At 32.7% G+C, this 18,266-nt stretch overlaps 1 protein-coding gene across 4 annotated transcripts in view; it reads left to right on the top strand.

Annotated features, from left to right (window-relative positions):
• Positions 1-18,266, top strand: part of LOC143246952 (protein turtle-like) — a 96,848-nt gene that overhangs the window by 53,456 nt on the left and 25,126 nt on the right. For 3 of the 4 annotated variants that reach the window (XM_076494221.1, XM_076494222.1, XM_076494219.1), the window contains exons 3-5: positions 1,023-1,133; positions 17,311-17,514; positions 17,929-18,225. In XM_076494221.1, coding sequence (XP_076350336.1) covers positions 1,023-1,133; positions 17,311-17,514; positions 17,929-18,225 — 612 coding nt within the window. The remainder of the gene's footprint in view (positions 1-1,022; positions 1,134-17,310; positions 17,515-17,928; positions 18,226-18,266) is intronic. The other variant, XM_076494220.1, reaches the window with a different exon arrangement.

The raw sequence follows: 18,266 nt of genomic DNA, 5'->3' as shown, positions 1-18,266 counted from the left end.
ACACTTACTGCTTCTTTGATTTTTAGTTTCTTTTTACTTTATCAACAAACCTTCTTTTTTCTATTTTTATTCTTATATTGATTTACTAATTCAATGTCTATCCGTATTTTTTACTTTTTTACTTGATCAGCAAACCTTCTTTTTATTATTTTTATTCTTATATTGATTTACTAATTCAATGTCTATCCGTATTTTTTACTTTTCACTTTATCAGCGAACCTTCTTTTTTCTATTTTTATATTGATTTACGAATTCAATGTCTATCCGTTTTTTTACTTTTTTACTTTATCAACAAACCTTCTTTTTTTCTATTTTTATTCTTATATTGATTTACTAATTCAATGTTTATCCGTATTTTATTTTCGTATTTTTTTAATTTATTAATTTCTTTTTCACTTTTTTTCTCTTATTTTCAGTTTTTTTCAGCAAGAATCCAGGCCTTGCTTCACACTTGAGTTATTTGTTACACTCGGTTGTTTTGTTAGTTTCTTTAATAATAAACCTTATTTAAGTTGTTTTTCGAGTATGTACATTTATTAACGTAAACACCAAGGACGCCATTCATGAGTAAAAGAGTACAAATACAAAGTATTTTGAACTTCAAGACATTTTTATCATCTTCAAGTTGTAATGGCTAACTTTTTTTATTATTTGTTCTTAAGCCTACTTATAAGTACTGAGATAACTGCTCTCAGTACAAACAGGCAAATGAAACGTGAAAACCTGATACGGAAAAGAAATAGGCATAAACGTATTGCAAAATATAAAATGTTTGATGAACGACATCTATATTTCATTAAACTTTAGCTCTCTGTCCTAACTGTATTCGTTGTTTTTTGCACTAAAAATTGAAAACTCTTCAATTTAAAAATACTATTTTTTAATAAATTAATATCTTCAATAGTTTTATTGTCAGTAGATCCCGAGTGTTTAACTGACGTTTCACCTACATTATTCTATTAAAACAAAAACATATCTTTACGACAAATATTTCTGATTTAGTTTTACTTTCTCTTTGTCAGTACTCCCACGTAAACCAAGAATTAGTGATGGAAAGGGTGATCTAATTCATAAAGTCGCAGGTCCATACAATGAGGGAGATAGTTTGGTATTACTATGTGAAAGTGAAGGAGGTAAGACAAAAAATACTTCACAGAAATTATCGTTACTTATTAGGTTATAAACCTTATAATTATGTATTGTTTAATGAAAGGATTTTCAGTAATTAAGTTATTAAAAAACATGAATGATAAACTAAAAATTGGAAGTATAACTACTAAAGTACATAAATGGAAAATTATAAATCGGGAAGATATTATTTAAAAATAAAACATAAATTATAAATCATAAATTTAAAAACATGGATGGTGAATTATACATCGGGAAGATATTATTTAAAAATAAAACATAAATTATAAATCATAAATTTAAAAACATGGATGGTGAATTATAAATCGGGAAGATATTATTTAAAAAATAAAACGTAAGTTATAAATCATAAGAGTAAAGACATGGATGGTGAATTATAAATCGGGAAGATATAAAAAAAATGATAAATTATATATCGAGAAGATACGACAATTTTCATTTTCAACTGAAAATTATTAGAGCTTCTTGATGTTTGTACCCTGCTGGAATATCTGTGTAGCTTTGGACTTGTGATGTTAATATAAGGGCCTCGATTCATTTCTATAGACATAGGAGATAGTCAAATGTGGCTTTGCTATAAGAAAAATGCATATACCTTTCTTCATATATATATTTGATATATATATAATATGTTTTATACTATTTATTACTAATATAAGTTCTAAAATATATATTTCCATCCGTACACTGATGGGTAGCTTCGAAGAATTACTGGGAAAACTAAATACCATACTGTAAATACTGAGGTACATTTGTACAATTTTACGAAACGAGTAACAGATATATTTTGTAAATATAAAGTAATGTAGGAATGGCAGTGACCACAAACAAATAAACAGAAATATAGGGATGATACAGATGTACATATATCATCCATACATGACTTTCATTAGTAGAGGTTAATGTTGCACAAATATAAAATGGTTATGACATCAGTCATTTAGACCGACCTCGTATCAAGAGTCCTTAATAGACTGTAATAAGTAAGACACGTTCCGACTCAACTTCGTCTTCCTTTTACGTAGGCCTTAGACTCCTTTTCATTGATGTTTACCATGATATGACCATAATATTATGATAAACAAGCTGTTTACCAACAGTCAAGATTATATAATTTCCAACATCAACAGTATTAAAATCAAAAATGTATTTTACAATGTAATATTACGTCTAACTGTATCATCTTTGTATTCTTTTTGGTATTGCCATTTTTATATCATTTTACACTTAGAAAACGGTTTTTATTACTTGTGCTATGATGTTTATCCACCGACAGTGCATTATATGAATATGTGTAGCATGATTTACTATTATGTATATTGAATACTATTACTCCTTCAGCTCATACCTATTATAAAATTTGACTCCCTAAAGACACTTACTGTAAAATATACAAAGAATTGAGTATCTACGTGTTGTAGTCATCAAATATTCACCTACTAATAGCTAAAAATTTCTATGCCACCCTATACTTAGGTTTTTTGAAAGGAAACCAAAATTTTGGACAATAACTAACTTCAAGATGGGTATTGTTCAATACAGACAATATTGTTCATGATTTTTATTATTATTGCTAATTATTACGACTTAGCAGTGAAATTGTGCACTGAGGGGAAATACATAAACTGGATTTATGTTTAAACTAAAAATAATGATAAATTAATAACTTATCTCGACTGAAAGGAGTAGAAAGATGAACCATTTGGTGACTTGATCACTTTCTGGTTTCGTATTTTAACAATGATTTCTTGCCTTATTCTGAGGCTTGTTGGGCAGAGGAACATATGAAAGCAAAACTCTATCATTGTTTAGTGTGTATATTTGTATTATCTTATGTTGTCATGTTTTTAACATACTTTTTTCCCTTATTTTTCTACTCGGCTTGCATGACTTTATGCAAGTTTCTTACCTAATATTTTGTTCATAAATGAGGCCATGGAATACAAATTTTCACGAGGTCTGTGCTAGCCATCTCTAATTTAGTAGTTATAGAATAGAGTGAAGGCAGCAAGCCATCAGCGTCGACTACCATCTCTTGGGCTACTCTTCCACTATACAATAGTAGGATTCACACCTTATAACACTTCCATGGCTGAAAGTGAGCATGTTCAGTGATGGATGTTCTGACCTTTGACTCTCAGACTACGAATCGTACACCCTATCCACCAGAGCAATTAGAATATAAATAGCTGGTTGGTAGAAAGTATGTAACAATTAATGTAACAGGGGATTAAAAGAACTTTAGTGAAATCGTCAAACCAAACCTGAACAAAGAAATTGTCAATGTGGTTCTGTGATATCGGTTTCGTAGCTGAAATTAGACCATAAAGCCTATAACATGAGTGCAACTATTCTGGTGTAATATTAAAGGCATATGCAAAAATACTAAGCAGTTTGTTGTTCTATTTATTAAATTTTTTTGTACCAGTTAAAGGGATCTAGAAGATACCGTGTCAAAGTAATTATGAACAGCAATTTATAGCATATACACTATAAAAATAATAACCTTGTTTAAATACTTTACCGTAAGATCATGCATATAAGATGAAAAAACAACAATAGTTTCAAAACTTTGAGTGACAACCATACAAAAGATGAGCAAAAGGCCAGGCATGGCCAAGCGTGTTAAGGCGTGCGACTCGTAATCTGAGGGTCACGGGTTCGCATCCGCGTCGCGCCAAACATGCTCGCCCTCCCAGCCGTGGGGGCGTTATAATGTGACGGTCAATCCCACTATTCGTTGGTAAAAGAGTAGCCCAAGAGTTGGCGGTGAGTGGTGATGACTAGCTGCCTTCCCTCTAGTCTTACACTGCTAAATTAGGGACGGCTAGCACAGATAGCTCTCGAGTAGCTTTGTGCGAAATTCAAAAAACAAACAAACGAGACATATTAGCAAAAACTTTTTTCATAAAATATAACAAGAAAAAAAAACTCACAGAGAAAAACAAGATCATTCAATATTTCAAAATTGTAGCTAATAAAAATATTTCTAAAGAGGCAACACACATGAGGGACGCTTTTAACGCTAACTCGAAATTACCAACGAAACTCATCAATTAAACTAATTTGACGTAAACAAACCAGTATGAGTTTTGTGAGAAAACATAAATAAACAATGCGTGTTTATTTATTGAAAACGAAATCAAATATTTTGATATTTACATACGTTCTTTAGTGACACGAATTTTTCAGGTGTCTCTTATTCAGGTTTTCTATTTTCATGTATATATAAAATGATGGATGCCATCTCATGCTGATTGGTTGCCTCGGGGACTCGTTGCTAAGCCGCGATGCTGACGTCATATTTCAACACACTGTCAATAAAAAGTGTAACTAGATTTTAGAATGCTGAAATTATAGTTCAATACCATACAGATGGCATAGCCAAGCGTGTTAAGGCGTGCGACTCGTAATCTGAGGGTCGCAGGTTCAAATGCATTTTACATCAGACATGCTTACCCTTTCAGCCGTGGGGTCATTTTTATGTGACGGTTGATCCCACTATTTGTTGGTAAAAGAGTAGCCCAAGAGTTGGCGGTGGGTGGTGATGACTAGCTGCCTTCCCTCTAGTCTTACACTACTAAATTAAGGACGGTTAGCACAGATAGCCCTCGAATAGCTTTGTGCGAAATTCAAAAAACAAACAAACGAGACAGATTGTCAAAATAGATGATTACATAATAGAATCGCAAACTTGAGAATGTATTTCTAGGCCGCCATGACACACAGCTATGACTTATATGATAAATGTCTCATCATGTCGATAATTAATTATAAATCAGTAAAATAGTTCCCGAAAATTATGCTTAACACTAATTGATTAAAAGATTTAGAATTAAATTGTCATAAAATGGGATGTTTATTATTAGTTCATTAAATTAATTATAATTAAATAATCTCAAAAAAGGACACTTAACCCTAATTCATCAGTTAATTATATTCCTTGCCATTTTTATATTTTAAAAGGACGATATTTTAATGACCAATCAGGTGTTTTTCAGAAACATGTTATATTATTTAATGTAACATGATCGCAGTTATATACCATGCACACAATATCAGTCAGTATTGCCCTAACAATGATGCAATAATTGAAACTTAAAGTTTGGCTTTATACAATATTTTAACCATTTATCACCTCCAAACGCACACAAACCTTGGTAAACCATAAAGTACGTGACTTATTTCAATGTTTATAGGTCTCTTACTGTTTCACTTTCACAAGTAATTCATATTATAACCATAATTGCTCTACAACTAAGTATAATAAATTATTAGAATTTAATGTACCACAACTTTTAGAGTGGATACTATCACAATACATGTATACACGTTTCTACAAATTATTTCTATTATGAGTTTATGAAAGTAACGAATTTCACCTGATGTCAAACTATAACATAAACAGTTATTGTGACAACACGTGAACAAATTTAAAGCATTTTTTTACAGCACCTAGGGGATATTGACGTCATCAACATCCAAAACATGTATATCAAGGCTGACTTATTGAAGGTCATTGACCGTCTTGATACAGTGGATATACTGACGCCATTATCTTCTACACTTCCAACAATCTGAAAAGAGGGAATGGTCACAGTCCAAAGTATTTGATATATAAGGCCACTGGTCATCTTGGCCAAGAAAATATACGAAATAAAAAACCATAATATTACAAAGACCAACTCTGTTTTGAAATAATTGGTCCAAAGACCACAGATTATATACCAAGTGATTAAAGTTTTAGCAACATGAATCATATAACTCAGTGCTTGTCATATATTATTGTAACTCTAAATATTATTCACTGTTGCAAAGTACCAAATGTATTCAATTAGCCTATAATCATAAGTTTTATTTATTATATATATATCATTTTCAATAAGGAACTATCTATTTATGCCATACTTTAATTAGTTTTATTGAAATTTAAAAGTCAGTTATTTACATAACGTATAAATTATTATTTTATTACTGAGCATAGATTACTATACGGGTCCGGCATGGCGAAGTGTGTTAAGGCGTTCGACTCGTAATCCGAGGGTTGCGGGTTCGAATCCCGGTCGCACCAAATATGCTCGCCCTTTCAGCCGTGTGGGCGTGATAATGTTACGGTCAATCCTACTATTCGTTGGTAAAAGAGTTGCCCAAGTGTTGGCGGTGGGTGGTGATGACTAGCTGCCTTTTCTTCTAGTCTTACACTGCTAAATTAGGGACGGCTAGCGCAGATAGCCCTCGAGTAGCTTTGCGCGAAATTCAAAAACAACAACAAACAAAATGTTCACGAAACATTAAGCCTAACTCATAGACCCGTACAATCTTGAACTTGTGTCAGAGAGGGATGATGACGTCATAGTCTCAACACGTCATCATTGGTTGGAGGAAAGTTGACACTAACTTGTTATTATTTACTTACTAATACTTGAAATAGCAAAACCTACTATTTTCTATAGATTATCTTCATTAAATCATAAAACCAGAACTCGTTAAACTTTACACCCATAATTCCATGTCGTTAAAAGTCAGTAAATGAGAACAAAATCAGTAACATTTCAGTCCACGTGGACGTCACGTGGTCACTGACACAACAGTTGAAGGTAACGTTGCCTTTGTGTCTAATAACTGTTGTATACATCTGTATATATCGCAATTATAAAAGAAAAGTAACCTTTAGTTACTAGTCAAGTAATTATTCTTCGACTATAACACACTTATATCTCTTCATGTGGTTTTTGAAATTATTACCATAACATGACTTATTTTTTATTTACACTTTATCAAATATGTAAAAATAGCTGAAGATCTGTGATTTTCTTATATGAAAGTCACTTTTCGTAATAAACTAAATATAACACACAAAGATAAGTATCATAGACTAACTTCTTAACCTGATGACTGCCAAGTATTTCAGCTGCTACAATACAACTCTGATGCTTCTTCATTTTGTAACTTTTTTCGTGACGCCATTTTGGATCGAAAGTGAAACAATTTGTAAGTAGGTCAAATGTGTGTATGGTGCTGACATCTAGTGTTGAAGTTAGGTATTATTGAGAACGAATTAACTCGTCCGTGGTACTGTGTTACCGATCGGCTTGGACGAGTTATCTCGTCTGCGGCACTGAACAGGTTAAAGGTGTAATCATTTTGACAAGTAAAAAAACATCAGTATTGTCCATCTTACAATTTGGACAATTTTATCAGATGACAAATTATTCTGACAGGATAATAGCCTTTGATAAGTACAAATATCGATTACTAATTTTAAATTAGATTTCATACAACTTAGTGTATAATCCTTGTTATGCTTTATTATTTAAACGAGGTACAAGTCATACCACATGACTCTTTGTAACTTGCAGCTGTATACATTGTTATATTAAAGAAATATAAGGTCAATATTACAGAAAGCAGGCAGTTTGATATTGTTCTTGTCTTTCAACATTAAAGTGGTATATGTATTGTCACTATAACGTTATTTCTACTGGTGAAAATAAAAACTTAGGGACTGGATATTTGATGACGTACTTGAGTTCTCATTCTAAGAAGTGACAGATAAACACCGAGATACATGGAGTATTCCCTCGTAGAGACCTACTAGAAATCTATAATCGATCTAAATATACGACAACTTTCTTTAACAGTTACAAACAAAGACAAGCTTTCTGATTTACCTTATTCGTGTTGAAAATAAGCTAAAACTAAGTTATTGTTTTTATGTCTAACGTTCTAATTTTATGAACAAAGAATAAGTTGTTCGAGTGCGGAGAGGAAGGACATTGTTGAGACAACACTGGAGTTGTGTTGCCTTATTACTGTCTTAACAATGTTCTATAAGGAATCACTGTTCCCCAATGGGACAAAGAGGGAGACTTGCAACGCTAAAATTGGGGCTCATATAACCCCAATGAACACAGCAGATGGACTAACGTGATTTTGCCCCGAAACAAACTAACACGATAAATACTTAAATTACAATATTGTATTAAAACAGTTACTAATATTTTTTTTGCAGTTACTGCGTTATAGCCAACTTTATAACAATGATCACGGAAAGGCTTAAACATTGATTCCTTACGTAGCCATTCGACATTTCAATTAATTCAAGTTTTGTATTTCTGTATTAGAAGCCATACTGTGTAGATTGTTCATTACGTATGTGTTTTGTTGGGGCATTGGTCTCAAATTTTGCTTTCTGTGCCCCTTGTAAGTATTTTTGGCATATATGATGGAACGTTCTTATTTCGAAATCGTAGGAATTCAGCACAGAGTTTTAGGTGTCTTAAAGTAATATCTATTTACATACGTATATTAGAACGTACAGTATAACACCCGCGAATTAGAATACAGCCTGTTTCCAATATATTATATCTTTATCATTCTGTAGTACTGTGACAAAAAAACAATTAAATTATGTTTTGATTATAATTTAAAATATTAGTAAATATTTGTGTCTATTATTACTATTGTTTACTTTAATTGATACTGCCATATAAGCTTTAATATTGTATGATAACTGGAACATAGTTTTTCCTATTTCTAAAACTTCTGTTTGATTGATTGATTTTTTTCAGCATAAGGTTTTGATTGGTTGGTTCTCCACTTGATTTGTGTTTTATTGGTTGAATTGTTCAGATAATTCTAGAGTTATGTTGAATTGCATTGAAGGTTTCTTGGGTATACGTTCACAAAATAGCAAAGTAAAGACAAAATATAATTCAATAGAGTATTTTATTTAAAACAAGTGAAGTTTTATCATTGAAAACAAAAGACGAGTTGGATAATATTGTGTTATTTTTCAAAATGTATGGTTAATGTTATGTACCAATATTGTATGGTTGGTGTGTTATGCACCAATATTGTATGGTTGGTGTGTTATGTACCAATATTGTATGATTGGTATGTTATGTACCAATATTGTATGGTTGGTGTGTTATGTACCAATATTGTATGATTGGTATGTTATGTACCAATATTGTATGGTTGGTGTGTTATGTACCAATATTGTATGATTAGTGTGTTATGTACCGATATTGTGTGGTTGGTGTGTTATGTACCAATATTGTATGATTGGTGTGTTATGTACCGATATTGTGTGGTTGGTGTGTTATGTACCAATATTGTATGATTGGTGTGTTATGTACCAATATTGTATGGTTGGTGTGTTATGTACCAATATTGTATGATTAGTGTGTTATGTACCGATATTGTGTGGTTGGTGTGTTATGTATCAATATTGTATGATTGGTGTGTTATGTATCAATATTGTATGATTGGTGTGTTATGTACCAATATTGTATGGTTGGTGTGTTATGTACCAATATTGTATGGTTGGTGTGTTATGTACCAATATTGTATGGTTGGTGTGTTATGTACCAATATTGTGTGATTGGTGTGTTATGTACCAATATTGTATGGTTGTTGTGTTATGTACCGAGATTGCTAGTGGCTTAATATAAGAAAAGCATAATATCTACTTGGATATATGTATTATCCGTCCTCTGATGGTAGAACAATTAAACAGACCTACATCTAATTGTGTAATTGTTTGTTTATTTTGTTTAGAATTAAGTACAAAGCTACACAAAGGTGAGATGTGTAATTGTTCTAAAACAAATCTCAGAACTTGGTCTGATCAATCTGTTAAAATATTTGAAAATTCTGTTTTGTCTGATCATAGCCTTAACTCAGTCTGTGATATCAGGCGTGAGTCGTTGTATATATGTTTAAAATAATGATGTGTGTTATTAATATGAGTATGAACTAAGTCTAATAACGAGCGCAGCGGCCTATCTGAAACCCACGATATACTTCCTGTCGAATATCCGCAAATTCATGGTTTGGATCTAAGGGTTAAACCAAACATACAGAACGACCGTAGAATTCAGGGACTCGACTGTTATACGGTTTCAGACTATTCACTAGCTGGGGAACTACATGAGTACCTATTGTTAATTAATTTTAAATAATTATATTCTTACTTTCAAGTGTTTTATTAAAATATGTGCTTAATTTTAAAAACTTGTCTTCATTTGGTAAATTAGTATAAATCTTTCGTTCCTAACTATCTGTCGATAAGACTATATATCCTTTATTTTTTAGGGTTATTTAACGATAATATCTGTGTTACCTACAGAGCTGTCGTCTCCTTGAAAGATAAATTAGGTTTCGTGTTTTAATGACAATTTCGTTACCCGACACTTTTATCAGATCGTTTCGTCTTGACGTCTTCTCTCATGTTCTGTGTTGGGGTAATAAACTACAAATAAGAATTAAAACTACCTTTAATTATTCAAAATGGATTAAAAACAGAAGTAAAGAGTTTGAAGTGAACATCGATATTTATAAAGTTTATAACCACTACAGGGAAATAGAAAAACAAACCTACTTTGTAGACGTGACAGTAGATGTCAATAAACAAAGTTTGTTTGTTTGTTTTGTTGTTTGTTTTTATTTCTCGCAAAGCTACACGAGGACTATCTGCGCTAGCCGTCCCTAATTTAGCAGTGTAAGACTAGAGGGAAGGCAGCAAGTCATCACCACCCACCGCCAACTCTTGGGCTACTCTTTTACCAACGAATAGTGGGATTGACCGTCACATTATAACGTCCCCACGGCTGAAAGAGCGTTTGTCGCGACGAGAATGTGAACCCGCGACCCTCATAGTCGCACGCCTTAACACGCTTGCCCATGCCGGGCCCATAAACAGCGCACGAATAAGTTTATTACAAACGTTGTTATCAATATAAGATGTATAAGATTATATAAATCACGCCCTGTTTATGTCTATATAAACACTGGTAAAGCAGAGTTTGTTTTTTATTAATTGTCTTATTTTAATATTCGTTTATCTGTTTCCCTTTATTTAACAGTTTGACCAGCAGTGCGCACACCACCATAGAATTTTCTGTACATTATATTAGTTGTTCGAGACGTATATATGACATTGAAAATACGTTTCGATCTCAGGCTGCCTTGTAACAAGTAACAACAATGACATTATTTAAACAGTGTCATGGAAAAAATGTACATTTGTGCGCCATAAAGAAAAGTATCGGACATGAATATTTACAATCTCACGCCATCTTTAAATACTTGAACTTGCTGTTAGTTTGGTAGTTTTACTGGCACGTCTACAATGTGGTTCAGTTCAACAGTGAAACATATACAGGTGTTCGATCGACACCCTTGATATGCGCGGCTCACATGACCCATCGTGTATTTTTGTGCTTAACAAGAAAGAAGCAAAATTTTAACCACGAATAGCTGATTATCGATATAGGTTTAAAATATTTAATGTTAAATTCGTATTCGTTACGATGTTTGATAATTAATATGAGTTGCGATAACATTAGTTATCCAATATCCTGTTGTCCTCAGCGATTGAACGGTAAATTCACGACTTTACAACACTAACATCCAAGAGTTAACTCCTCACGATCGATACACGGCATGACCAGGTCATTACAGTAGTTGACTGTTTTTTTTTAGTATGGCGAGTTCCAATCCCCGTCACACCAAACATGCTCGCTCCTTCAACCGTAGGAGCATTATAACGTGAGGTCAATCCCACTGTGCGTTGCTAAAAGAGTAACCCCAGCATTGGCGGTGGGTGGTGATGACTAGCTACTTTCCTTCTAGTTTTACCCTGAAATTACGAACTGCTCGTGCAGACAATCCTCGTGTTGCTTTGCACGAAATTCAAAACGAGCGAATCTTCATGGTTGGTAGAGAACGTTGATAGCCTATAATTCAACTTTACGCTAAAACAAGCGAATAAATTATCGTGTACTTGTAACTATAAAACAAAAATCATTAAATGTCTTTTCAAAGTAGTCTACAAAAACTGATAAAAATAACTGAATTATCATTATTTTTAACTGGTTAAAAAGAAATCATTAGTGTGACGTATTATAATTTATCTCAGACGAGTCTCCGATTTATTACGTTACGTATTACGATTTCAGATAGCCAGAAAGTTTAATTTGTATTTAGAAGCTAACTGCATGTCAATATTTATCAAATTTATGATAATTACGAATAAGATTGATACACGCAGTTTTCTTTATGAACACGAATATATTTTTATAAACAAACAACAATACAATTTATCATAACGGTTATTACAAATAATGGTTTATATGCAAAAGTTTTACAAACTTACAAAGAATAGTAAGTCTTCTATGTGTTCTGGAGCTGAATCTTTTATAGACGTTCACCGAAAGCGAATTAATTTAGTGTTAACACACTGGTACAATTCGATTGACGGGGAAGCTAGCTAGCTGCTTCATTGTGTACACGTAAGTTTTTATATCGATGAAAATACGTAATGTCCTCGTAGTAATGCTGGCGTCCGAAGTTAATTCTCTAAAGTTAAACGGTTTGTAATGTTCAAAATCTATAAACGTCCCTGGTGAAATGTCTGTAGTTTCCAGATTCTTAAACATTTATAACAATCGTAGCTTCCGAGATCTAAAGTATACTGACTGTAGCAAACCACTAATATTAAAAACTATCTATACGAGTCTTGCGATGGCTACCTTTTATACTCATTAGACGAGATTTTCAAAAATTCAGCTGACAACAATACTAGTAATTACTATTACATGGTACATTGTTGATTCTTACTCTCGAGAATCTTCTACAAATTAAAAAAAAACAGGCGGGACTTTCGCAATACACAATTAATAATGTACACGCATTAAGCTAAAACAAACGTAAATATTAAAATAGATATACAACAGTAAATCTGTTTTAAACTGAAATTATTGTATTTCATGTGTGTATCGTTTAGTCTATACATATAAATATTCAACTATAAGCTTCCATTATATGACTAATACAGATCGAAATATATATTCCGATTTGGCATATAATTTTTTTCTTTTAATACACATTTCTTGAGGTGATTTCGTGATTTATATTATTTATTATTATATTATTTATATTATTCTTCACTAAAATAAGCCTAACTGTAAGACGAGTTGAATAAAATATAAAACAAGTTTGAGATATATGATCCACAAATGTAGTCAAAATAAATATGCAAAAACAATAAAACAAATTTACAATAAACTTGTGATTGTTATTTTAATGATAAATTTTAACAATATTCTAAGTTATTGTCAAAATTCTCAGATCATTGTCACAATACCAATTATTCGGGCATCAATTGATCGCTTAATAACATATTTTATTAATGGTTGTAAATACGTAGTAGTAATAATAAATAAGCAATTTAAAAAGAAACTTAAGATTACCATAGTTAAATGGATGAACATTATCAGCCACCACAAAACAACAAAACTAAAGTATCATAAATGTAACCCAAAAATGTGAAAACGCAAAAACATATACCGGAAGAAACCATCAGAGCTTGTTTATTCATGGCTGGAGATACATTGTGTATTTTCATTCGTCTCTTCAGTTATACACTGCTATTTCAGCCGTTGTGACATTTTTATGTGACAGGCAATCGTTGGTAAAAGAGTAGCTCAAGAGTTGGCGGTGGTTGGTGATGACTAGCTGTCTTCTCTCTAGTCTTAGACTGATAAATTAAGGACAGCTAGCGCAGAGAGCCCTCCTGAAGCTTAGCTCGAAGTTAAGAAAAACACAAGTGGTTATACACCAACGCGAGTAAGAATCTTTGTTCAACAACAGATGGGCATATCTGAATTTTTTAGAGGGCTTGGTTCAGACGTTTGAACCTATATTATTGGAAGATAGCTGCCCACTAATCGAAATCAATTAAATAATAAATAACCGAACTGTGGGGAAACATAAACAAGTTCAAAGTTCAAGAATCGGAGTAATAATTTGTAAGACAACAAAAGGTGTAATAAATAGAAATAATGAGATAATATCAAATAATAATTTAATAAACATTATTTTCTCTCTATTCATACAAAAGGGTTAAAATAGAGAAATGGTATTTGGACAAATTCTACACCACATGACCATATCAGTATTTTATTCTTTATAATGATACTAACTGAATTTTTTAAAAGTATATAGACACTGCAGCTAATATTATTTGTTATTTCCATATTTATTAAATATTTAATATTTAATATTTGATATTTATGTCTTAATCATGATATATCAACAAAGCACCGAGTATTATTGTATATCTGTTTGTCTCAGCACACAACTACACAGTAGTTTATCTGCGCTCTGTTTACAATGGGAAATCGAATCGAGTTGCAAAATCTAGACGTGAACGTGCAGCTAGGAGTTAATATTACAGTCATGTGATATATATATATATATACTGACGTAGTAAGCGAAACGTGATCCTTTTATGGAAAGCCTTGAAACTTCAATAATGTTACAAATACTGCTGAACGCTTCGGTATTAAACGTCTATTTAGCGTTTTCCTGAAGTACAATGGATTTCAGTTGTAAAACTACAGGTTAACGTGAAGTCTTCAGTGTAGCTTGTAGCTTCATGGCAAAGTTTTATCTCTTCTGCTTCTCAATGTTTTTTTGTTTTTTTTATCTTTAATCTTACAATGTAAGTAAATGAATATTTTATACAATACTGTTATATGACTGAAATGGAAGCAAAATCATACTATAAAAGGCTGATTGGAGTAACTTGGGCATTTATATGATAGGAAAACAACCATAAACTCTAGAACAGGGTTACGTTTACTTCACTAAACCTTTCCTTTCCACAACTCCTTCAAGAACGAGCCACCATTAGCACTACTGTATGTATCAGACTATACACTTTACACCAATGAGGAGTGTGGAATAAGGTCACGTGGATAATATTGTTTATCTCAAAACAAAATTCTACACCAGCATTAATATTTAACAACACGAATGTAAGTGTGTAACTTAAGGTTATGGTGAAAATCCTTTGAATATTGACTGAAAACAAAGAGAGACATGGAACGTTAACTAATGTAAAATGAATTAGTAATTAAAAGAAAAGAAAATAATTTGAAACATGAAGTGAATAGAGGAAAATTAACAAAAATATACCATCACGATGTCCATCTAATCATGATATCCATCTAATCACGATGTCCATGTAATCATGATGTCCGTATAATCATGATGTCCGTCTAATCACGATGTCCATCTAATCACGATGTTCACCTAATTATAATGTCCATCTAGATTAATTCGTGGCAAATTCTACAAGTACAACTTCTTTAAACTTACGGCCACGACAAACATCTGAGGTAGCAAGAGTTTCTATTTAAAAACAAAAGTGAAATGTTGATACATCACGTTCGTCCCCACGTTTCAAAAATAAAGGTTAAAATCCACTACTGTACTTAAGATATATATATCATATTTCTGGAATTTAGCATACATTGGAAATATTTCACAGATATTTGAGAAACATTTATAAAACCAATTTTCCATCTTTATTATTGATTCATTCTAAAGTGATTGACAGAATGACAAACTTGTACGTTTTGTAAAGACGATCGCACGCTTACCTCTCGAATTTACAATGAGGGTCACTCTAGAAATAGGTGGCCAACTCAGTTACCTATATGTTTTTTTTTTATTTATCAACACGAACAAACTTATAGAAAGTTTCTCATACTGACTAGTTTTTTTTATTTTCAGATTCACATTACCCTACACGTGATGGTGGTATAAACAAACAAATATACAGCTATCACACGAAAGGTCAGGAAAATCAGTCGAATTTATTATTCCAAGAAGAATAAACTCATGGTACTGACAGATCTACAAGACACACCCTAACTGAATAAACTCAAGGTACTGACAGATCTACAAGACACACCCTAACTGAATAAACTCATGGTACTGACAGATCTACAAGACACACCCTAACTGAATAAACTCAAGGTACTGACAGATCTACAAGACACACCCTAACTGAATAAACTCAAGGTACTGACAGATCTACAAGACACACCCTAACTGAATAAACTCATGGTACTGACAGATCTACAAGACACACCCTAACTGAATAAACTCAAGGTACTGACAGATCTACAAGACACACCCTAACTGAATAAACTCAAGGTACTGACAGATCTACAAGACACACCCTAACTGAATAAACTCAAGGTACTGACAGATCTACAAGACACACCCTAACTGAATAAACTCAAGGTACTGTACATTGGATAAACATTTCATGCGTTAATCTAATGAGTTATTGAACAAATGAGAGTGTTATATTAACAAAATATAGATGGTGGATTACAAAGCGAAAAAGATATTATATATCATCATGTGATTGTTCTTTACATATAGAAACTCTTATAACAACAAAGGGTTTTCTTGAAAGTAAACATAAAACAATTCTGCTGATTTCGAAATTTAAGCCACAAATTTAATTGGTCGTATGTCTTAAATTGTCGAATGTCGAGAAAAACCACATTAACGTATTTACATTGTCCACTGCGGGAAATCGAACCAGAGAAGTTTAACATTCTATTAATAAATCCGTGAACTTATCATAGCCCCACCAGAGACCCGTTAAAGTGGAGCTTTCTCTGTGTTGGATTTTGGGTAATTATGTGGAATACCCTGGAGGGTCAGGTGCACTAGAGCTTTTACTTCAAGTGCATTTGATCTGTTGTAATTAATTCTCACAAGATTGTGAGAAACAGAGAAAAGTAGTTGAACATACAATCAGTCGAGCTGTGAAGTTCCACGCCACTTCTAAAGTTAAAGACGGAAAGACCTTTTGAGTAGATGCTTTATAATTTGTGTTTAGCAAACAAAAAGTATGTATATATATATATATATATATATACACAAGGTTCAGAATATTGTATTAAAATAATTTTGAATAAACAAATCAACATCTTGAATATGAGGTTCCTGTGGTACAGTAGCAAATTATTTGGTATTTTGATGTCACTGAGACATTGAGGACTTATTAAGTGACGGCAAATCCCACTATTCATGACTACAAGACTAGCTGAAGAGTTAGCAGTCTTTCACTGCGAAATTAGGAACGGCTAGCGGAGATAACTATCGTGTGACTTTGAGCAAAGTTCAAGCTACCCCAAAGAAGATATATATATATATTCATTGAATTAAACAAATGGAACTTAAGTAACTTAGACATGATTTCAAAATAACCATAAAAATTTCTACCTTCTAAGATTAAATCGTTTATAATATAATCTTTAGAATACCAGTGTACCGTATCATTTGTAGGTAATCCACTGCCTTCCTTGACGTGGTGGAAGGAAGCTGACCTTATCGATGAATCGTATGAAGTAACACCACAGAAAATAACATTCAACCAATTACATGTCCCTTCTCTTCATCGCAATGACCTCATGGTAGCTTTTTCTTGTCGAGCTATGAATAACAACATATCTCTTCCGATATCTACCTCGGTTAAAATCGACTTGAATCGTAAGTATGCATTGTTCGTTCAATACGTTTTAGATAGAATACTGAGTAACGTAGTCTAAACTACTTTCAGTAAGTACAAGTTCATTACCAATGCGACAGTCTCTAACCCTAACTGTGGTTATAGAATTCAAAGTCAGTTTGTTTCATTTTGTGTGGGTACGTGTAAGACTTTATCGGTGAGCTTACGGGTGCGTTGTGATAGCAAACCGTTTCATGATATGCCAGTTACTGCTACACAAAACGAATTTAGCACAAATCGCTGTGCTTCATGATGTGTTTATTCATTTTTAAGGTGCGTAATGTACAGCCTGAGATTATGCTAATTTTATGGCCGTGTTTGAAATTCTAAACATTATTTGTAGACATAGTTTAGAAAAACGTTAAATAACCAAAGTACTTTGTTTCACATAATAGTTAAGCCTGTTCAATTAGAGATAGACGGAGCGTATGAACCCCTGATATCTGGAAGGTTAACTCAATTGGAATGTAGAACGTTGGGGTCGAGACCCCCAGCTGTAATAACCTGGTGGAAAGAAAACAGAAAACTGAAACGAACAAAAAACTGGACAAACCCTAACGGGAATGTCTCCATCAGTACACTGACGTTCCAACCGTCTCTGGAGGATAGTGGCAAATATCTTTTCTGTCGGGCGGAGAATCCGGAAATAGAGGAGAGCGCGATCGACAACGGATGGAAACTTGAAATACATCGTACGTAAGAAATAATTAATTTTTTTTTTGTTCAAATCGTA

The sequence above is a fragment of the Tachypleus tridentatus genome, chromosome 3 (assembly GCF_004210375.1).
Source record: "Tachypleus tridentatus isolate NWPU-2018 chromosome 3, ASM421037v1, whole genome shotgun sequence".
Lineage (NCBI taxonomy): Eukaryota > Metazoa > Arthropoda > Merostomata > Xiphosura > Limulidae > Tachypleus > Tachypleus tridentatus.
This window is presented reverse-complemented; position numbering and strand designations above follow the sequence as displayed.